Raw genomic sequence first — 23,351 nt, forward strand, 5'->3', positions numbered from 1 at the left:
GCGCAGATTGAAAAATGCAAAACAAATATAAATACCTACAGCGATAGGAAAAGATGGATGATGAGGTAGAGAGTGAAAATACAGAATGTCCTTGGCACGTGTCCCATAGTCATGTCTCGTCGAGCTTGACTTAATCTTATAGCGCGCACATGCACATGCTTACACGCTGAAAGAGTCTGTGCATGCTTTGAGGTATGCTCTGAGTCATTCACATGCTCACACACACACACACACACACACATACACAAACAGACAAACACTGTTTTTATGACTCTGTAAGTAGCTCGAGTGTGGCACGCTTCACTCATGGGAAACACATGGGCCTGAATCAAAATTTCAGGCACAAACAGAGATGACAGGAAACAGTGTTCTTGGCCTACTTTTTTCGCTTCCTCGTGACTGGGATGGGATGCTGGCACCACAGCAGACAGTGGAGCACTTCATCTGCCTTGATGAAATAATAAGGAGGTGCTATTTATAGTCGCACAAATCAAGCAGCTTGACCTAAATGTGAAGGCATACTGAAACGTGAGGTGGCAAGAAGAGAACTGATGGAACATCACAAGCTGTTCGACAGCAGTGAGTTGAAGGGACAATTCAAGCTTTTTATCATTCTAGATTGTTTTGGTATGAGTTGCAGACTGTTGGAGCTATCGGCCGTCGAGATATCTGCCTTCTCTCCAATATGATGGAACTAGATGGCACTCAGAGCTTGTGGTGCTCAAAGCACCAGAAAAAAAAACATCTGAAAAACTCAAAATAAATGTCTCTCTCTTGAAATCATGACACACCTTGTTGTGAGCAGTTTCATGTAGGAACTATTTTCTTTCTACCAAACTACATCCGCCAACCATATCACCAACTAGAAGGAAACGTGTCTCTACAGCTGGTTCACCTGGCAACAGTGAGCTAGTTAAGGTCACAGCTCAGCCGAGGAGGACGCCATTGTTTACATCTTGCTCTGACGTGAGCATGAGCCTCTCGTCCATGAGTAGATATACTCTTTCTTCTGCACTGTAAGACAGTTGGTGGGTGTAGTTCAGTAGAAAGAAAGTAAACACGAAAATGCTCACAACAAGGTCTGTGGATTATCTTGAGTAACCAGGTCATGATTTCTGAAAAGAGTTTTTCAAATGACTTTGGCGCGGGGGTCCGGAGTTTGCTTCCCTTATTGATGTGAGGGTTTTTTTCTACACCTTACCGTGTACCTATTTTACGTAAACCTAACCAGCCTTGACTTTGTTGTCTAATCCTGACCCTTGTGACAGTCTGCGTTAGTTGCCATGTGCTGGTATGTGAACATAAGGACCATGCTGCGTCATCCTACCATGAGCATTTATTAACATCACAGTAACAGCAACCCAGAGTGTAAACAGCTAACGCAGAAGGATACCTAAGTAGATACAGAAGATCACTGACAGAGCGGTGCTGTGTGACGAGGTGGGATGAGAATGTGTTGAACCTTCCTGATATAGCCTGTCTATATCATGACTGAAACAACTCGTGATACATCAAGCATATAAGATATGCCACCCACACTTTGATAGCACTACAGGAAAGAGGCGCTCTCAGGCGCTCAAAGTAAGCCACTGGATCAACCAAATGCTAAAACATCGTCAGCAGATCTGATGCAGAGAATAAAAGATGCCATGAATGATCACTAGAGTGCTGAGGTCTCTCTTTGACATCAAGATGTAGCTGTAAAATGTGTTTTTAAGGGACAGAAATGTGCTGTGAGAACTGACAAAGATCTAAGGGTTAAAACACATGCTGGAAGTAAAAACCACAAGCACTTTAAGTGTATTGATGCTGTAACTCAACAAACAGTTGAGTATAATGAGTCAGAGCCCAAAAGTAAAGCAGGGGAGCCCACTCGTGTATAATGCAGTTTGATCCCAATAATTTAAGTTTTTGTCTTGCAGAACTAATTCAACCAAAGACCTACACATTTCATATTTGTGTTCATCTGCTTGTTTTGAAGCTAATAGCCTGATTAAATTTCAATCGCTCTGTCCATTCTTGTGGTGAAAGTATCTTGTTGAAGCTAATTTGTTACATGGCTGCCTGCTGCGCTTCCATTCAAAGAGACCTCTGCTGATGTCACAGTGGTGCGCCCTTTCTGACTTCCTCTTTGGGCGTCCTTGAGGCGTGAAATGGCCCCACTGGGTCCCTGTAGAGTCCTGTAGGGCCACAATAGGCCCAGGACATCTGTGTGGTTTGACAGTAGGCAGGGCTGGAGTAGACCGGAACATGTCTATGGACCTCCCACTGACCCACCCTTAAGCTCCATACAAAAGCCTGGTTGCCACTTAACAATGACACATTCATGCACAAGCAGCGGCACAAAGACTCAGATACACACTCACTCACACAAACACTGTCACTTAGGTATAGCTAATATATTTTGGTAAATCCACACAGAAATTTAAGTGTTTTTAGGCAAAAGAGTATTTTATGACCTACATCTCTCATGGCTGCTGTACAGTTTGGGTGTCTTATGTTGAAAAACCTTGACCAAACAAATACACAAACTGAAGATTTCACCCTATTCTGGGTACAGATGGCTCTGTGGATGGCAATGTCAGTTTCTCTGTGGGTAATTTTCATCCAGACCACTTTGGTCCATCTGGTATAAGGCAAGTTTTTGTCTGCCTGCACTAGTGTAGTAATTCTGTAGTTGGACATGGACCCACCTGTGCCTGCCAAGCTCAATGAAGTAGTGAGCTGGGGGTGTGGTAATGCAGATTTGGTATTAGAGTGCAACTTTGGTATTCATTTTGGCATGAAATTGTGGCACCACTGAGACTTGACAAACACAGGCAGTCTGTAGGCTTTTGGCTTTAACTTATGAAGGTGCACACAATCGGGCCTCTAATGAACGCTCTTTAATTAAAGTTGACTTCTTTCATTTTCTTTACTTATTTTTCTTTGAAATAGAGTGACCCAGGAATGAAAAGTTATATCCCTTTTCCACCAAAATTAGTGTGTGCAAGCAGGTTTTTTAAACACCAGTAAACCTGCTTAAAATAGCCTATAGACAGCTTTCCCTTTGCCAGTAGAGTAGAGCTGTGTACACTGCTCTGCAGCCTTTGTGTATATGTATGGGTTTTTTTTGGTGTTGTTAAGGGGAAAAAACTGTGCAAACCCAGTGACTCAATACAAAGGAATATTCATGTACTCATTTCATTTCAGTCCTAAAACCAGAGCCAGAACAAAACAGTAAGCGAGACAGTAAAGCCCAAATCTTAAACCAATCAACTAACTTATTTTCCATAAGACAATGGAAATTACAATAATGTTAATCATTTGTAGCTTCATTGAAGGAGTTCTATGGGACATTCAGAGCATCAATGGAGCAGCAAATAACTATTTGCTATGTAAAGATATAGTGCAGTAATGATGTCCTGAGCAGAGAATGAGGTCTTCCTTTGTGTGTTGTAATCCCTGTGAGTTTCCCACTGGTGTTATTTTTTTTGCCCAATAGTTTTCTGCCTAGTCCAATCAATCACTGCACAGTAGGGTGAGACTTGGCAAAACACTCTTTGGGAAAAAAAATGTATGCAACTATCTAGCTATTTGCTGCACTTAGCTCTGCACTACACTCATTCAGTTACTGATGATAGGAGCTATGAGGGGTTTGGATGGTGTCTTCATGAAAGTGTAATGCCCCCCATTGTTGACAATGTTAGCATTCTTTAGCTTTACTCATTAGCACTGTTTGCTGCTAGCCGCCAGCTCAGCCTCCTCTATGTTGAAAGTGCGCAGAAAATCCCAGATCAAGACTGAATCACAGTATATTTTGATCGTTGTATACAGCTCCTAAATCAAAAGCTTACACAATCCTATGCAATATCTACATGTTTGCTGGATAATTCTAAACCAAGAAGAAATTAACCAACCTTATATGCCCATTACCACCCTTCACATGACTGGAAAATGTAATGATTGACAAATCTCTGGATACAATAGCATTAGCCCAGAAGCACTATGATAAGCCTGATAAATTAATTAGACCTCTAAGTTACCTAGCCAAAAGTGGTGCATTCGGAGAGCAGAATTACCTTCCATATTGATGCAATCCATGATTACATCACACTGCAAACCTAAAGGAGTGGCACTACATTATAAATGAGACTCTTTAGTGCGAAAACATGACATTTTGAGAGACTGTTACACAATATCCTGGTCACGTAAAACCTTTTAGTGCAAGGACAGGATGCTGAGCATAAGTCTTAGTGTCAGCTGGGAAAAAAAGAGAACATGTCAGCGCAAAGGAGGTGGAAGAGAAAAATAATTCATGTGTTGAGTGGTGTTGACATAATTCAAAGAGCAGTTAGTGCTGAGTGCTGTCTGTGACTGATCAAAACTACTCATCCATCTTTTCCTACTGATTTTCCTTCTCTATTTTATTATTGTCCACACCTCTGCATCCAAAGACCTATTTATCTTTTACCATGGAAATGAGTAACTGCCTGAAGAGTTTAATTTACTGGAGGGTTTTTGGGCTGAGTGATTGTTGGGAGTCCAAATTACTTCATATTTTCTGATGTACCAGGGTTACCCACACATTTATTACTGTTTTTCTGTGGTAGCCTGCCACAATTATAACATCTCCCGCCACATATTGCTTTAACTTTTTTGGAGCTGGATCATTTATTTGATGCGCTATTGGAATATTTCAGCCCGTTTTCACTTCAAAGTTGTCAAATGCCACAGCTTTGACAGTGCTTTCCACGTAGGATCCAGACACCAAAAGTCACCTTTCGTGACAACATGATACGCCCCTTGACATCATCAGCTGAGCATGCAGCCGGACAGAACCAGTCATGGTGTTTTTATACACTGCTGCATGGCCACAGGGCCAGACGGCCCCTGCCGCAGCAGCCTGATGTGCCAACAGGTGGTGTCACTTGAGAGCACATTCGGACGGAACACGTGGCGTCCGCATGATACACCACAGAACCGCGACAGGTTGAAACACTGCTGGTTATGTAACATAAGGAGTAAGGGCACCCACAGGCTGGGCAGGAGGGGCGATGGATGGGTCCAACAAACCCTAGACTTCTAATGCAGGAGTCCAGTGTTTGCTACCCATCTGAATGTGATGTTTTTTTTCCTATACATTATCCCTAACCCTAACCATCCGTGACTTTATTGCCTAATCCAAACCATCTGTGTGAGCATGTGCATTTGTAAACGTCCCAGCATGGGCTGCCATGTGCTGTTACTGCCTAAACATAACCACGTGCAGCATAATCCCACCATGTGCTTGTGTTGACATCATGGTAGCGACATCCCCGGGCAGAGCGTAATATGCAGACATGGAAGTCCACTGCAAAGCAACAAAATGTGATGACTTGGGATAAGAAAGTGTTAAACTTGACCATTCCTCTGCATCAACCATCCATCCATCAACTTGATCAGCTCGGACCAGATCGGCAGATCAATCATCCATACTGCAACTGCAACTCAGACTCCTCAAACTGCTAGTGATGAGAGCGAAAAAAAAAAACCCAAGATGAGTACTGCCTATGCCGTGTTCATGTACCTCCAAAAATCCCCAAATTTAGAGAGGAGAGACAGAATGAAAAAAGGACTGTCAGGACAGAAGAAAAGATTATAATGTAATCTTTTTCCAATCTTTATTTTAGACTACCCCGAACTTCTGAACTGAAACTAACATCAAACACCCTTATTGTAAGTCTGTGTGTCAGTAAACTTTACGATGAGGTTTGAGTTCTCAATGAACAGACAAAGGGAAATATCTCGCAGGCAGGTATGATGACAGATTCATTCGTTGCCCTATTTCTGTCTTGCTATCTGCCCTGATTGCAGATGCCCTTTGACCTGTCTGAATCTTACCAAACCCCATTTAAAGGAGAGCAGAGGGCATGCCGCTCATTCCAGATTCTTCTTCTGAGTCTTTGCTCAGTCAAAAATGACTACTTCCCACTAACCAAAAGGCCACCTTATTAATCTTTTCCAAGGTTGTGAAGCATTCAGTCTTGTGGCGTTAGATGAATCATGGAACAAGAAAAGGCTTTACAGTTTGCAAGAAAGAAACTTTTCCTGTGGTAAACTGAAATTCTTAGAGCTATTAATCATAAGCTAATGAAAAGGCTGGAAGTCCTGCCTCAGTGGTGCAGTATCTGTTACTGTCTTGTTGGAATTTCATACCTTTGGCCTTAAGGAAGGGATCAGAAAAAAAAGATGACTCCCTGAAGCTTCGGCGCCTTAAAAGTTCTGTTCATACACCATCACTGCCTCAAGACAATCTGTCATGAGAAAGTAGGATTGATTTAAGGGGGCTCCCGAGGACAAGAGCCTGACAAATGGGCAATCTTCCTCCTGATGTCTCCAATAGACAGTGTGAGTGACAGCTGGGTTTTGTCACTGGATAAACTCTGTGTTTTCCCCTTCAGCTGTAAACATGCTTAAATATGTGATGTGATCATGGGGACGACAAGGGTGGGAAATGTCAACAAAGCTATTGGGTTTCAGGATGCATGATGCTGAACAGAGCTGACATGCAGTCCTTGAGAGCATGCCCTGAGTGTTATTAGCTGATGCACATGCGTCATCAAGGATCACATACAGCAACAGTGTCATCTTCATGTGTTAGACTAAATAAATATCAAATTCGAGTTGATTTTTTCCAAAACCGCTCAACACCATGTCACCACCAGAAGTCAGTGAGTTATTTTCCTATAAGGTGCCAGAATGAGTCATATCTTAGCAGGCTGTTTTTTGTTTGTATGTTTTCCTATGAAAAATAATGCATCAAAATTTGTGCATGTCCCATGTATTGATGAGCCAGTAGTTTGTGCATAACCCCCTTGTTTTGACATTTGGAGCACAAAACACAGGACTTTCCCCAGGAGACCAGAACCAAAACGCAAAGATATTCAGTTTCCTATCAGAGATAAAAGAAACCAGAAAATATTCACATTAAAGAAGCTGGAATCATAATGTGGGCTTTTTTTTCTTAAAAAATGTCTCCTTACATAACTGTACATTAAGTACATAACATCATTTGAGGGCCATCAATTCGCAGCATATCTTTCAAACCGCTGTATAAGGATATGTTGATTTAACTGGTGTATTCTCAAATTAAGAATGCAACAATTATTTTCATTCTCGATTACTCTTTTGATTATTTTAATGGTCCATACAATTTCAGAAAATTGTGAAAAATGTCCATTAGTGTCCAAGATGATGTTCGTTAATGTCTTGTTTTTTCCACCACCCAAAGATATCCAGTTTACGGTCAAAGAGGAGGAAAGAAACCAAAAAACAGTCACATTTAAGAAGCTGAAATCAGAGAATTTAGACTATTTTTCTTGAAAAATGACTTAAATCAATTAATTATTATATAATTAGTTGGTAATTTATTTAATAGTTGACAACTAATCAAGTAATTGTTTCAGGTTCATCTCAAATAGCACAAAAATATAGTCAGTCATATATAAGGAGTCAGGAGTATTTGATTAAGATTTACAATTGAAGGCAACTTTCACACCAGAGGCTTTTGTGATTACATTTCATAAGAGGCTAATGGCATGTGGAGTGTGGACATAAACATGCTGACTAAGAACAGCTCTCCTGGTACAGAACAATGTGTTCCTGTACTTTATAGCGAGGAACTCGCATGCATGAATTCACACACAGTCGGAGTGGTTTAGTTACACATGCATTTCCTGTCAAAGCAACAACCCTCAGCCTTCATCTTGAGGAAAGAGAGCAACTGAAACCAAGAGAAATTAGTGACAGGAGGGCTGTAATTAGATCCTGTCATAATTCTCTGACCCACTTTTCAACTCTTTTCCTTCTTTCATGTGGGACAGGCAGCTATGTGGCAACAGCCTGAAACATCCTGCTGGATATTTATCACCTGCTGCTCCTTACTTCAATAGAGAGGTTAGGCCACAGGGCGCTGACCTCTCCATTCACTGAGAAAACTGTGTTAACCACTTTGAAAAGAGGCTAACCAGCACCTGTACTGATTTGGAAGGTGCAGAGATTTCAAACATGATGCGGCCAAATGTCATGTCAGTGGTGACCCCTAAATATGATCACACCTCTCTTAAAAAGCACTTTGAAGCAGCCTCAAGCTTCAGATGATATCGTCCATCTGCGGCCATAATTCCTTAAGAGCAGCTCTGTTAATCCATTTTCTCTGCTGCTGCTCTTATATGAGAGAGGACGATCTGTATTATTTAAAAGCAAGCTAGCAAGGAAGCTGGGAGTCTATTCTAATGCACTCAGTCCTGCGTGTGTACAAGCAGCTCATCAGTTATACATGGGCAGAACCCAGTTTTCAAGCAGCTGTGGTGGAAGCAGGTAAGAGGGAAAATGCCAACACTGCTCGATCTCAAAGTCTACACAGAGAAATGTATCCATGTAAATACAGCAACACAAATAGAACTGACGTCAGAGAGAAACATAGATATGACATAAACCTGACAGTGATGATCTTAAAGCAATACTTCACCTGAAAAATAATCATTTGTGTATCAATTACTTACTGAATGTTGCCTCGAATTCATGAACATTTAAGGTAACACTCGGCGAGTGACTCATACACAAACGATCATTTTGCAGGTGAAATATTCCTTTAAAATGCACCAACAAACATCTGAACTAGAGCAGCATACCAACATGTCCAGTCCATTGTGGCTATTGATCCATTTATCAGAGACACTGTTCACTTTACAGAAGCCCGTCAGCATCTTTTCTTAGAGACAATGACAATGCAGTTTCTGCATCCTGATGTGTATCTTGTTAAAAAAGAAATCTGAAATGCCATGTGTTCAGAGTAAAAGACAACTGTGTGTTCTTGAATACAACATACGTGTGCATGTACAAACATACACCTGCTGTGTCGATCTGTCTTTGTCACTCACCTGATAGTCGGCTCTCTCGAGCGGGCTTGCTCAGCCTGTCTAGGGCTTTGGAGGTGGAGGTCCTGATGTGGTCACTGAAGGACCTCTGGAGCAGCAATAGCCTCATAGAGCGAGACATGCTGTTTAGCATCCGCCGAAATGTACCTAAATCAGACCTTCACCTGTCCCCGTCCCTGATCAGGTTTAAATTTGAAGCTTTTGATGCCTTATCAATCCCTCCTCCTTTAACTGCTCCTTTTTTTGCTTATCTCATATGATATCTATGTTTAAGCATTCAATCATAATCAGACTAGTTTCTCCCTCTAACTAGCTCTGCTCTCTCCTCTGCACTGCGCTGGGTTCTGCCTCCTTCTCTTTCTGTCCTGCTCCAGTCTGGACGGTACACTCCCGTCTGCTGCAGTGAGCATCAGTGCGGTAGCTGCTGGGACACATCCAGCCAGTGCTGCAATGCTCTCATATTCTATTCTGCCAGTGTGTGTGTGTGCGTGTGTGTATATGTGTGTGTAAGTGTGAGTAAGTGCTTTCTGACACGAGCTCCGGCACTCTCTGTGAATATCTGAATGCTTCAGAGTCACGACTGCCATCTTCATCTCTCCCTCCTCGTCTTTTTTTATGTCACATCTTTTTCTTTCACCTCTCTTCTCTGTCACCTTCCTCCTCTCATCCGCTCTGTTAACACCTGCCCTAACCTGTCTAGACACACAGCATCAATGCCAGTTATAGAACCCCGATGCCAGTGCAGCCTGCTTGTTATAAAGATCCACCTGTCCTTGTCCTCAAGTAGCTAAAGACATGACAGAACTGAAACCAAAAACAGGATGAGAGATGATGAAGGGGTCTAGGACAGTGTCTATTTTGGCAGCAATTTTAGATTTAGTCTTAGGCCTGAGATGAAAATGCTTATTATCACATTTTTAGTCATTATCCTTTATAGTTTAAGTCTAGTTTTAGTCAAGATGTTTTTTTCTTTTTAAAACTAATCAAATTAAGCTAATACAGGCCCCAGCAATTACAATCTAGGTAACAGGTTGTATAAAAAAAATAATTTAGAGATCATTTTCAAAAAAATAGATCTAAAATTTAATTTGAAAAGGTCAAAATCTCTTTATTTATGGTCTCAAACACCATAAATAACTAATAATCGACAACTGGGAATTGTGACCAGTGTTATTAGCAACTCTGGCATATTGATTACACTGTAAAGATGCAGAAAAATAACTCAATTTTAGCCTGAAATCGTTCTAAATCTGTAACATGTTAGTATGGAGGTTGAAACTCTGCTCATTTCGCTGTTGTTTACCAGCTAACAAGTGGAGTTAACATTAATTGATAAAGGCCACCGCTGCCACCAACAAACTCCACAAAACCATCAACAGCTCCTGATCCACAGATAGACACACACTGCTTATTTCAACTACAGCTAGCAACTCATATCAACAGCTGATGCTGCTCCATTATTTTGCAGACTTGCAAAACATCCTGTTGTAGACTATGTACTGGAGTTTACAGCCGGTCAACAGTCCAATCTCATAGTGCTGCCCATACAGCAAAATAAAATTATTGCACACCTAGACGATATTGGCCATTATGTTTCAAAGGTCCACCACTAACAATTTCATCTCATGCCATCAATGAAAATGAGACTGATTCTTTCATAGTTTTCATTATCAAGATCTAATTTTAGCTTGACATTGTCTGATTTTGTTTATGGAAAAAAAGGTTGTTGACAATACTTTTCATCAACAAAATTAACACTGGTCCAGGATAATGCTTAAATTGCTCAGACAAAGGTGCATGACAGTTGAATGGTTCCCACAAATGACAAATATGATAGCATTTGACAGATTTGCCAAAGGGACACTGAGATGTCAAGAGTGACAAGACGCTGGGATTTAAAACTGTTCTCTCACTGGTTCCTCCTTATTCCCCACAGCCAATTACCACTTTCCCTCAGCCATTCAGCCATGGGAAATAGTCTAGCCCATGACAAGGCTTCACTCTAAATACATTATGGTAGAAATATGCATGCAGTGTACACACAAACACACACTCACATAAACAAGCCAAAGAATGTCATCTGTTATTATGAATTAGGAATGTACTGTAATTCTTATGTAACAAATCTTAAGCTACTGATATGGACAAAAACAACACAATGGAATCCATTACTTAGACTGCTGTGGAGCTGATCGGATAATGCTGATTTAACTTCTGTTTAGCAAGAATAACTTTCTGGGGTCTGTGAGGAAGCTTAGTCATTGGCTACTAATTGGGAGAAAAACAGCAACTTCCGTATGTAGAGTTCATGGGGGGAGACTTGTACAATACATTTTATTTATTTTATTTAAATATATTATTTAAATATATAATTTCAATGTTCTACATTAATGGTCAGCAACCAAGCATGAGTGTGACCACCAGAGAGAAATTTCGAGCCTACAAGTCACTGGATGCTTATAGCTACATTATCTGTGGTCACTCACTGAACGTCAAATACCAGAACAACGAATCAGAGTTTTGTGTCTTGAAATCAGAAATCCTACCCAGCTAAAGACACGGACATAAGACCATGATGTATGAGGCTTGGGTTATAATCAACAAACTAGAAAGCCATGTCCTCGCAGTGAATTGTGATTGCATAGCAGGGTCAGTAGCCTACTTTTTGTGTTGTGGGCTCGTTGCGAACATAGTTCAGAGCTCTGTCATATAACATGAGCTGTTATGTGTCTTAACTTCAGTCAACACGTGTAATAGCTTACAGCCACAAACGTTGCAGGTTGCTCTGAAACGGTTGTGATCCTGTCTGAATCCTGCTGGACTCGAGTCCGCCGGTGGAAAATCAATTCTGACAATTGTACATGCAACAACCAGACATTTTTATGCTGGTAACAGTTTTTACTAAATGTTTGAAGCTTGCTTCCTCGCCGATACCAATATATTTTATTAGTAGTTAATGAGACCAATTACTGATATTTGGAACAGATATGCATTTACAATAAAAATAAAAATCTTTGTGTCAGTATTTATAATTTGGAATATAGCAAACTCTAACATAAAGCTTTCACATAAAACACATAAAACATTTAATCTAAACTGAAATGTTCAACATCATATACAGCAAGTTCCCAGCAACTTCTTTTTTTAAGTCAAGTGAAAATTTAAAGTGAAAAAAAAGAAAAGAAAAGAATAAATAAAAATAGCTCCCTGAGGTTTTACAAAGTAAAAGTTTCTGTTATGCTGAAAATGTCTTTGCACTTTTTAATTAATTAATTGGTTGACGTTAAAATAAAACACCTATAACAGTTAATCGGCAAAAAAAAAATAGATGGCTGGCAAACAACGCCATTTCCAACGTCACTTGTAAAGGGATCTATATTGTGGTATAGCATTTTCAAAGTCTCCTAGTGTATGGGAGGCATGACACTATGTTAAACAAACTCCAGTATCGGAAATCCAAATGTACCTATTTGGGATTTGGGAGGTGTGATTCTGCATGATAAATATTGTCAGATGTAAAGCATATGTAAATCCATTGTACTTTGAGGAGGAATTGGTGGAGATCAAATCCAAGCTAAAAACAAAGTAAATATTGGACATACATTCATTTGGTGGGCAGAAAAACAACTCTAAATGCTAATGCTGCTCCACGACTGCTGGATGATTAGCTAGACAGCTGTTTGCCAACACGTCAGCTTGATAAGGTGATAATATGTCAACTTGTGTTTACAGCTTGCTCCGCTGCCCTCAAGTAGCCAGAAAACTCACTTGATAGTTTGTTAAACTTACTGAACTTAAACATACTGCTTGTGTGTATTTGAGACTGATCATGCTCATACATGTGTGTAAATTGGCAGGTTTCTCATTATCTGTCTGTATGAGTTCATATGTGTGTGTAGCTGTGAGCGGTACGAGCTGTTCACATTGCCATCCATTACATTCCACAACAAACTCACATCAGTCAATCGTGCTGATTGCTCCAGCAAGTGAAGGTAATGTACCCAGCGTTGGCTTATTGCAGCCTGCTGATAGCACTGAGCTCATCGCGGCCAATTGACTTTATGGTTTCCGGAGGTTTGCTGAGACTGATAAGGCTTCACATTCCCATTCCCGCGTCTTTGCTTTTTCATGACCCTTGAGGCTGCAATTGTGGAATGACCTCTTTAACAATGCTGTAAATGAGGATTAGGAAAGGGATACGGAAAAGCAAACATCCTATAAAAATATCACATTCTTTTTACTATCCTCCCTTGCACACCTGTTCCGCTCACATCTGAATCAAATTTTGTTTCTTGCATGCGTGGGAGTGTGTGTGTACTCCAAGGCGAGCAAATGCAAACCATCTGGGTCAGTATCACACAACATATCAGTGAGCTTTCCCTCTCTGTGGTATACCTGTGATAAGGAGGGCAACACGCAGACTGTAACTGGGATATGATGGAAAATGTCCTGAAGGGTGGAGGAGAGGAGGAGGGAGAAACAATGGAGTTCTCACACCTCAGGAAGGAAAGTCTTGCCAAATGCCCCCCTCTGTCAAACAAGCGCGCAGCGTGCCAGGAGTGTGTACCTATATCTAACCCCAGAGAGCAGAAGCAGCAGAGGCCTACCTGCCAACACACTGGCCTAGAAATGAAGACAGGGAAGGTGAAAAACGAGGTCGGGGGTTGGGGGCTTTCTGGACTTCAAACGGTGTATATAAACAGTACGCGAGTCTGTTATCAAAATGTCTGTGAAAAACAATGCTGCTATACTCTATTCTTTACAGCGCGGCCAAAAATGTGTCGGTACGCTGAAGCATGTGTGTGTGGGTGTGCCCGAGTGTGAATGTGATTGTGTGCGAAACCCTTTGATGTGACCATCTGCTGGAGGTCTGCTATCAAACATACACTCCCTCACCCTCTGCCCAACTTTCATTTAATTCCACTCTGACTATCTGATACCTTCCCACCTTGTTTGTATGTGGCAGTTAATTTAAGAGCTAAAATGATGCTTACAGTAAGATATCAGTCAATCAGACACCCAAAATAGGCTTGGGCGGTATCTCGGGGTGCAACAATATGAGATTTTCACAGCATGACAACGGTCTCAGAAAATATCACGGTTTTACAGTATCACAGTATTAAAGAATTATTACTATTATTATTATTATTATCATTATTATTATTATTATTATTATTATTATTATTATTATTATTATTATTATTATTATCAGTCAGGATGGCCCATAAAAGAATGAAAACAGAAGGTTAGACTTGGTTGAACAAGCATGTTATCACTATAATTGAAACTTTAAACAATTTTTTCTTAATGGAAGTAGATTTAAAAAGTCACCCTTTTGAAATCTAAAAATAAAATAAAGGTGAAAACGTTTTTTTTTTCAATATCGTAGATGAGTAAATGTACACGGTATGATAACCATCAATGTCCATATCATGGTATACCTTTAAACTGCTATATTGCTGCAAAACTAGTGGTATCACAGTTTTATGTTACACCGGGGTATTTAGAAATCCCAAAGGAATTTTTTTTCAGTACCATCATGAATACAGCCGCTCCTCTATCTATTAAAATTACTGTATGTAGTGCACAGCACGCACCACCATAGCTCAGTCTCTGGTCTCTACTGGTGGAACAGGCAGCTGAGCTGAAAGACAGCATGACACCTAGTGGTGGAGGGAGAAGTTACAGGACTGTAAACACCTGGCAGCCAGCAGGCGGAGACCGTGGGAAATAACGGCAATTGTGGTGAATTAAAGATTTATTACGACCAAACCGGAGTGTTTGAGTGGCTGTTGAAACAGTGGACTTACTAAGTAGATTACTAGCAAGAGTAACCATGACAGTTTGGGTGAGTATTACTATGTTTCTGTTTGAGTTTGGATAAAGTGTGGTTTATAAGTTAATGAGACATATAAGTCATGAAAGTCTTCTGTGATCGAGAGAGAGCAAAATTCAAAAGGTTTATTAATGAAAAAGGGGTTTTATTAACATTTTGTACGTTTCCATTGTGTAACTATTAATTTAAAGGCTAAAAGTAAGTAGCACACTCGCTGTCGGGGTTGGGGGAGGGTCAGGGTAAATAAAGGTATTCCCCTGGTGAAATTTCAGGAAGGTATGAAGGTATGAAATATCACATACTGCCCAAACCTAACCCTAAACACAAAATGTCCCATATATAGTTTATTCAAACAATCCACGTCTCAGTGTCCTGTCTATTCTAGACGATCCCCCTGCCCGACTGCCAGACGAGGGGAATAAAGCAGCCAAGGAGTGACAGAGCCTGCTGAGCCAGGACTGATTCATTAGCCTGGGGACGGTGTGGGCATCTCACACCATCAGCACTGCCAGATTTACAATCCTCCAGTTCCAAATGAAAGTCTGGCTGAGACATTTCAGATGAAGCATAGGTTCAGGTCAGTAATGAAACCCAGTTAGAATGATAATGATAATGGCTTCCAACACGTTCTTTCATCTTATTTGGAGAGGGGATCTACTGTGGGAAAAGCTTTTCGTGGTAAAATAAAGCAAAATTATGCTGATCACTGTTAAGAAAACCTACATGTATCTACATATACTAGGGGTTGATCAATTACATTTTTGTTTGTTTGGTTTTTTTCAGGTATGGCTTTCAGGTTCTTCATCCATCCAATAACAATGTCTCCAGCACAACAGAACAAACAGAAAATAAAAGTGGTCTTTTTCTAACCATGACCATACTGTAGTTGTGGTGTACAAATACTGCAGAAGAAAGGTCTTTATAAGATCTAAATATTGAAAAAAAAGTAATCGAATGAAATTCAAGGTTTCGAAGAATCATCCAAATTTGAAATTCTTATCTGGTGATAGAGTTAAACCTTAGACACCTAATCAAATTGGATTGATTTCTTTAAGAATCATGAAAAGAAAGCATGAGTAACTTAAGAAGAAATGACCCAAAAAACTAGCATTTTTTAAAAATAAAGTACAAGATAATTACCTGAAAATTAGAAAAAAAAAAATCAAATTAAAACAAAAAAAAACAACAACAAAAAACTAGGACATTACCTGAAGAGGTGGGGTTTTTTTGGGTTTTTTTTTAAATCCCTAGCTTTTAAAAAAAAAAGCCAAAGACACAAGAGACTGAAGACATATCTGGCAGAAAATAAAAGTAAAATCATTCAAGAATCCACAACCTGTTCATATTCTGTATGTATATATATATATATATATATATATATATATATATGTGTCTCAAGTAAACTACTGCCATAAAATAATCCATCCATCCATACAGTTCCTCATTGGTCAGGATCCATATACAAAGGAAAAGCATGTTGGCCTATTTTCTATAAAAAGTGATAGATGTTTTGCATGCACAGTGGGTGATGAGACACATACTAATCTGCTGATAAATAAAGCTACAGTAAGAATAATGACACATTGACTCTAAAGGCTTCTTTCCTCAGTATAGGGGAGACTTTTGTTGTTGTAACTGGGAGTTCAGCAAGCTGACTTCCTGTTGTAAATTCCCCTTCATGCAGTGGTTTCCTGTTCAGAGCCAGGGAGATGGATTTCCAAAGAAAGAAGTCTCAAAACTTTCAAAGGAGCATAAGGTTTCTGAGCTTTGACGCAAACAAAAAAACTCTTTTTTAAAAATACAATGGAGACGGGAAAATGTGTTTTCCAGTCTTAGGAAATGTATTATTTAAACAAGAGGGGACACTTGATGTCAAGATATGTCAACATTAAGTCTGAATAGACAGAAGGCCACAACAAAACACTGTGTAAAACATCTACATTTTTCCATTGAATGTCCAAAATATCAAGTATATCCACGTGACATCAAGCACAAAAAAGCAGAATTATTTGCCAAGTGGAACCGTTCAGATCTCACATCTAGATGTATTCACAGCTGAGTTGGAGGTGTGAAAAATAAATGAGCTCCAGCATGTTACAGTACCAGTCTCCACACAGGAAGTCAGGGTGAGAGTGTGTCAAATGGGAGGACAGGAGGGGCTGGGGGGGAGGTGTTGAGGTGGCGTAGACTGATGGGGGAAGCCAGGAATGTGACCTTGCACAAGCATAGCGACTCCTATATTATTTACGGAGGGGTGGCAAAAAAAAAGAAAAAAAAGGGGGATGAGGCAGACTCAATCAAAAAGCAGGAACAAGTTACAGAAAACAAAAATCAGTCATGAGCTATTATTGACTCTGCTCCAGGCGGAGGGAGCTTCATTACATCTGTCAAAGCAGCTTTTCAGATGAGAGCTGTGTCCTCAAAGGGCAAGTTGCGGCAGGGTGCAAGCAAGAAAGTAGCACAGGTCACAAAGAGGAAAGCAAGTCACTGAGGCTTCACCCACACTAATACTTTTGCGTTTTAAATAGGGATTTCAGTTTCGGTTAATTTTCTTTTGATAGACTAACAACCCTAAACCGGTAACTAACCGGTTATAAGGGGAAAAAAATACATGAAATACAAGAGGTCAGTCCTTTTAGTCTGTTGCTCCACTGAGTAACCATTGCTGCTGCTTTTCAAAGCACCATCTATTTAGAAGTAGTGAGATCTTAAAGTTTTGTGATGTAAATGTCTTGACTTTTGTTTTATTTTCTTTATGCTATCAGACAGGCGGCCAGCCGTGTTAACACGTGGAAACATGCCCGCTGCACAGCTTTCAGTCCCCACTGATTCCTCTGCAGCCACACTGTCCACCAGCCAGTTCGGGTGTGAGCTGCTCTTTTGACACTCAGCTGGTAACTCTGTCCCTGTGGTGAAACACTTCTATGCCCATCTTCTGGTCTCCCCCGCAGGTCAGGTGAGTAAGCTGCTTCATTATGAGCTGGAAAACTCTTTAAGCATAATAACTATGTTAGCAGCACTAGCTGTGCTGACACTGCTAACTGCTAAATGTCCTCTGTGGTTAACTGTTGACGAGTGCTTTTTAGTCTGGGTGTCCAGAAATGGAGGCTTTTGAAAAAGACGCAGACACCCACTTTCACTTCCTGGGTCTTAGCGGTAACACACACTAGCTGTATTTACACGTACCTGTTCAAGTGAATATCACGCCATTATGGCACCTCACCATTCTGTATAAAACGGCCGATCGTGAAAAGAAGGGACAGAGTAGCCTCGCCTCTGAGCCATGAATGGAGGTAGTAACAGCCCCAAAACGAGCTCTGTGTATAATGTAAATCCAGAAAGACATGTTTATGTGTGCAACTCACCACGGGAGATTTGACTATTAACTGTTAGCATAGTGGCTAATACAAAGAAGAAGAACAGTGACCATAAATGTCTGCAAAACTGGGGAAAACAATGAGATTCAGGAGCTCCATACCCTTTCGAGCAGAGAACCAGATCAGCCACCCTATTACAGAGAATGATCGTGGGATGCTGCCATGCTGTGTGCAGGCACACACTGCAGCGGAATGATGCCGCCATTGATTGGTTCTGTATAAAAGTGGAAGGGCGATATAAAGGGGGGACTTTGTTGCGATCCTATAGCGCCATCTCTGTGTAAAAGCACCTACTGATTCGCCATGCCCATTTGCCTTGACTTAAGAGTGCCTAATTAAGCATGTGTCATTACAGGCGATGCTGACCTTGTTGTCTGAAGTAGCAGATGTTATGCAGTTAAAATCTTCATCATGCTACTATTACCAATATGCGCAGGAGGCAAGATATTATTTGAGGAATTTGCAACAACTCTGCTGTACATGAATGGTCATGTGATGTGTATTTTAAGTGTTGTAAGGCATGTTAGTGTGGAGATTATTTCTGATGTTGTGCTAAAGCACTCGTGTGGATGTAGAACGTGGTATTGGTGTGGATGTATGTAGCCTCAGTGTGAAAGCTGAAACTAATATCACTGTGACTTGCTCTGACTGAAAGTGGAAACGAAGTGGAAATTGGTCCATTTAGAGGACTGGAGATGTGTTCTGCTAGAGCCAAAAACTTAATCACAGGATCTGTGGATGCACAGGGATTCGCCATCTGTGCTGAAAGGACTTTGTTAGTTGTTTACTCTGGTAAACAAGTCTGTCAAACATGGCAAATATTTCTAACAACTCAACAGTTTGGGAAATAATCTTTTTTGCTCTATATTGGCAAGAGTTAGATGAGAAGATCAATACTGTTAGATAAATATGCAGTTGAAACCAGCAGAACATTTCTGTTTGTGTATGAATAAAAAAAAAAGACGTGTTTATCAATAAAATTTAGACGTGTCGGTAGACATATTTGCTTTGTTTTGGACAATGGCAGGATAGCTGTTAACAGTCTTTATGCTATGCTAAGTTGATCACCAGCTGGGCCTGCCTCCATACAGGTACTTTCCAAAATGTCTAAATGTAAGTTAGTCTGAAGTGACTCTGAAATAACTATTTCCTTTAGGTACTGATTGTTTTTTCCCCTTATTTTTTTTTTGATAAGTGAGGAACAGTCAAGCCGATACACCAACAAAGGGGACTTTTCAAAATATGTAATAATAAGATGACGAATACTGGGATGTAGCTGTAACCAGTGTGAATTATTTGGAATTGGTCACTGAAATTCCAAGAAGGGAAGACCAGTGACTGGAAGGAAACAAAAAGCAGAGCCAGACAGACAGAAATGATGAGACAGGTTATTCACAGGAACTACTGACTCCCTGGTGACAGAGAGCTCCTCCCCCTACAGGACCACCGAGGCTGCTAAACCACTTCCTCTCTCCTCAGCTTTCCTTTCCTCCACCTACAGCCAAAGTGCTGGAGACTATGAGGCTGTGAGTCCAGGTCAAACTTTAACCCTGCTGCTGGTTGGAAAGCACATCATTGTGTTCAGTTTATAAATTCCTACTGGTTTATATTTAGATCAGGAAGGTGCATCATGGTGCCTTTAACCTCAGATACAATCAAGGAAAAAAAAAAGACTATTCTTAGAACCAGGAATCTGGTGTTGACAAGCTCTAACACTGGTGGGAAAGAGTGAAGTAAAAAAAGGCTTTACACATTTGCCTCTCGCCTATGTTCATCTCATCCATGTTGAAAAGCTGCGTTAATTTCAATTGCGTCCTGTAGCTTGTGCAAAACCACTTATCATGTGAAGTCAAAAAAAAGGGAACCCAAAGGGATTACTTCGGCACACTGGCATTGAGCAAAGGATTTATAGTTAAAATGCCATTATTAGTTTAAGCAAAACAAAGCACTGCCCGCCGGGCAGAGCATACATGCTCGTTTTACAGCTAAACAGTACACTACAATATGTTTCTGAAAATATTTGAAATAAGAAATTTTGATTCATTCTAGTTTTATAGTTTCACAGCAGTGATTGACACATATTGAAAACTGGATTAGAAACTCCTAAACTCTGTTGGTTGTTTTCCTTCAGCCATCGTGAGTTCTAGCAAATGCCATCAGAAGACTATGTGTCTCATGAACTGTTTCAACAAATATGATACCAATACCAACTGCAGCTTTAAGAAAAAAGTAAAAGGTGTTTCTCCTTAATCTATAACCTGTGATCCGTAATGCTTGAAAATAGAGGTAATCAGTGGACTGACAGCATGGAGCAAATTTTTTTTTTGCGCTTTCTTTACGTCTCATTTAGTGCCTCTTGAGTTGAATTTCAATAACATACACGTCATATCTTTGATCACATCACATGCACCATCTCCTAGAACATACCCAACTGATGATAAGGACCGCCATTCAAACCCTAAAGCATGACAGTCCTAATCAGCTCCAGATGGTATATAGTACGCTATGAGTTATGTCATTGCCATTCCAGTGCACTAACACTCTGTAGGCCCCATGGAGCTCTGGCTCAGGCTCTGCAGCGTCACAGCAGCCCCATAAACAACCTTTCTAAACAACAGGTTGTCAGCTGTAAATCTGCTGCATGTGGACACAACCTCTTTGTGCACAGAAAAGCCGTGACACTGACCGCTCACCGAGGTACACCCAGCGCCGCGGGGAGGTCATCAACTGAGCCGTTACAGAGTGCTGGCTGTGGAAGCTTCTTGTTGATCACTGGTGTGCTTCCGTCGTCACGGCGATAGTAAAATTAACCATGAATGAGCTGTCTTTCATGGCGGTGCAGCAGGAGCCTTGGGGGCATGTTGTGTGATGTAACACTGTCACAAATGTGTCATTCCCAGGGGCTTCAATGGTGGAGATACAGAGGGGGCTTTGAAGTGTCACAATGAACACTGGGCTTTGTGCTCCATCAAGTCCCCCAAAACTCCGCCAGCTCCCATCATAACCCCGCCCCCGTCCAGGGTCCTGGGTTCCATCACACAGACCCAGAGATGGAGGTTACATAACCTGCTTACAGGAAGTCAGACTGATTCAAATGAAGAAAAATGACCAAGAACATTTGACCCCTTTGAAGTTTTTTGCAAGCTTCAGCCTCCTTGTAAAAAAAAAAAAAGTTTAGAGTGGGCCCATTGCCAAAAGGTAGTGCTCAAGAATGCACATATACACACACACACACACACACACACACACACACACACACTGACAGCTTCTGCACATTTCCCATGAAAGGTCTGCAGCAATGGGCGGTAATTAGAGGGAGAGACAGAGCGAGAGTGAGTAAGGACTCCCAGTGGGCTCGGAGACAGCAGGGGGGAATATGAAAGCCTCGTCCCCACGTCCAACCACCTCTCTGGTATTGTTTACCAGCGGCCCGACGACACAGGGGGGTGTTTAATGAACACTGCTCCCCTGCCGGCCGTCTGAAAGGAGGGCTGTCCATCCATACTTTTCTGATGACCCTGTGCATTACCGGCAGACTGCTGACAGAGAGGTCAGAGCCAGGACGGAGGGGCCAGTCACTGCAGTTTTCATTTGTGCTTAAGATCGATTCATAATGAAGTGTGGAAAGGAATGACACAGCGTGTCAACACTGTGATGGCTATTCATCAGGGGGAAGTCAGATGACGACAATTGTAGGCCGACAATTACTACCTATGTCCTGTGACAAAAAGCATGTGTATGACAGCGTGCATTTGGATAGATTTACACATTTTAAGCATTTAACTGTCTGTTCTTGGTTGTTTTACATGCCGGAGTATCTTTTTGATTTTATGACGAAGGTATGTAAAAAATGAGGGCAAAAGGTAAATAACTACACGCCAAAAGTTTTGGGCATCGGACATGACATACAGTCTGGCTTTTATCTCAGGGAAGGCGACTGACTGGCTTGATGGTTTGGTAGATGAGTCTAGTATCTTATCTGCACTTGCATCCAGTGTCTCATAGAAGCAGAGCCTGTCCTCCTCCACTCAGCCCCTCCCTGCTTTCTCTGCCGCCCCGTGTTGTGAACTGAACGTGGCTATCAATCAGAGATTGTACTGCAGAATCTCCTCACATGACAACAGATCAGACCAGATTAACTACAGACAGAAACTTTTTACAAGCGCATGTGGCATAATAACAAAACAGAAATCTAACAAACCCAACCTATAGTTTTGAGAGACCAGATCTACAAGTCAACATGAAAATCCAACAAAAAAGCATGGACTCACCAGCTTTTTCTGTCTCAGGAATGGTAGAGGTGCTCTGGAAAAGAAAAGAGACAAGAGATTATAGTTGAATGGTAGATGGATTATTATTCAGATTTATACCGTATGTTACATCAAACACACCTGTGAAACGGCAGCATGGACAACTTAGTCTTAGTCAATCAATCAATCAATCAATCAAATCTTTATTTGTATGGCACTTTTCATACAAAGAGTAACACAAAGTGCCTCACAGAGATTAAAAACAATAACAGAAATGAAAAACATCAATGAAAATCAAGAAAAATACAGACAGCCTGACCCTCCCACCCCCACCTAGGCGTGCATGACAACACACACACAATCATGTAGATATTCCCACACATATTCGCCAAAGGCACCCGAACATCCACCCTTACCACCCACACACACACATACACCAACACACCAATTGTTACTAAAGAGACATGGCTAGGCACTGAGACCTGAGGGAGAAGCTACCTTTGGGGGCCAACCTCACTGAGAGGGTCACGGTCCAGCACCGCCCAGTATACAAGACCATCCCAACCCGAGGCGGGACAGGGTGCCCGCACCAAGATGCCGAGCCCTCTAGCCACCCGGGCCGAAACAGTCCACGGTACAGCACCCCCAATGGTGGACCAGAGACCACTCCCAGTCCGGTAGGCCCCGATGAGGAAACACTGGAGCTAAAAACTAACACAATAAAATAAGGTAAAGAACATAAAACCTAAGAACGTAATGGACTGAAACAGTAAAATAAGACAAAGAATACAAGTGCACAGTAAAATAGATTAAAGGTTATAACCGCTAATAATTAGATAGATAAATAAATGGGAGACTAAAACAGTGGGATAAGATAAAATAAAAAAGGAGAATAAATAAATAAATAGTTAGTTAGTTAGTTAAAAGCCTGATTGAAAAGATGGGTCTTGAGCCTCTTTTTAAAAAACCTCAACACTGTCTGTGATCC

The 23,351-nt window shown here is 41.0% G+C and overlaps 1 protein-coding gene across 2 annotated transcripts in view; it reads right to left on the reverse strand.

Annotated features, from left to right (window-relative positions):
- The window catches only part of dlc1 (DLC1 Rho GTPase activating protein), a 133,799-nt gene that overhangs the window by 58,830 nt on the left and 51,618 nt on the right, over nt 1-23,351 (reverse strand). For both annotated transcript variants that reach the window (XM_088075421.1, XM_042484897.2), the window contains one exon: nt 22,385-22,418. In XM_088075421.1, coding sequence (XP_087931547.1) covers nt 22,385-22,418 — 34 coding nt within the window. The remainder of the gene's footprint in view (nt 1-22,384; nt 22,419-23,351) is intronic.

The sequence above is a fragment of the Plectropomus leopardus genome, chromosome 3 (assembly GCF_026936395.1).
Source record: "Plectropomus leopardus strain MGB_pleo_1.0 chromosome 3, ASM2693639v1, whole genome shotgun sequence".
In the NCBI taxonomy this organism is placed as follows: domain Eukaryota; kingdom Metazoa; phylum Chordata; class Actinopteri; order Perciformes; family Serranidae; genus Plectropomus; species Plectropomus leopardus.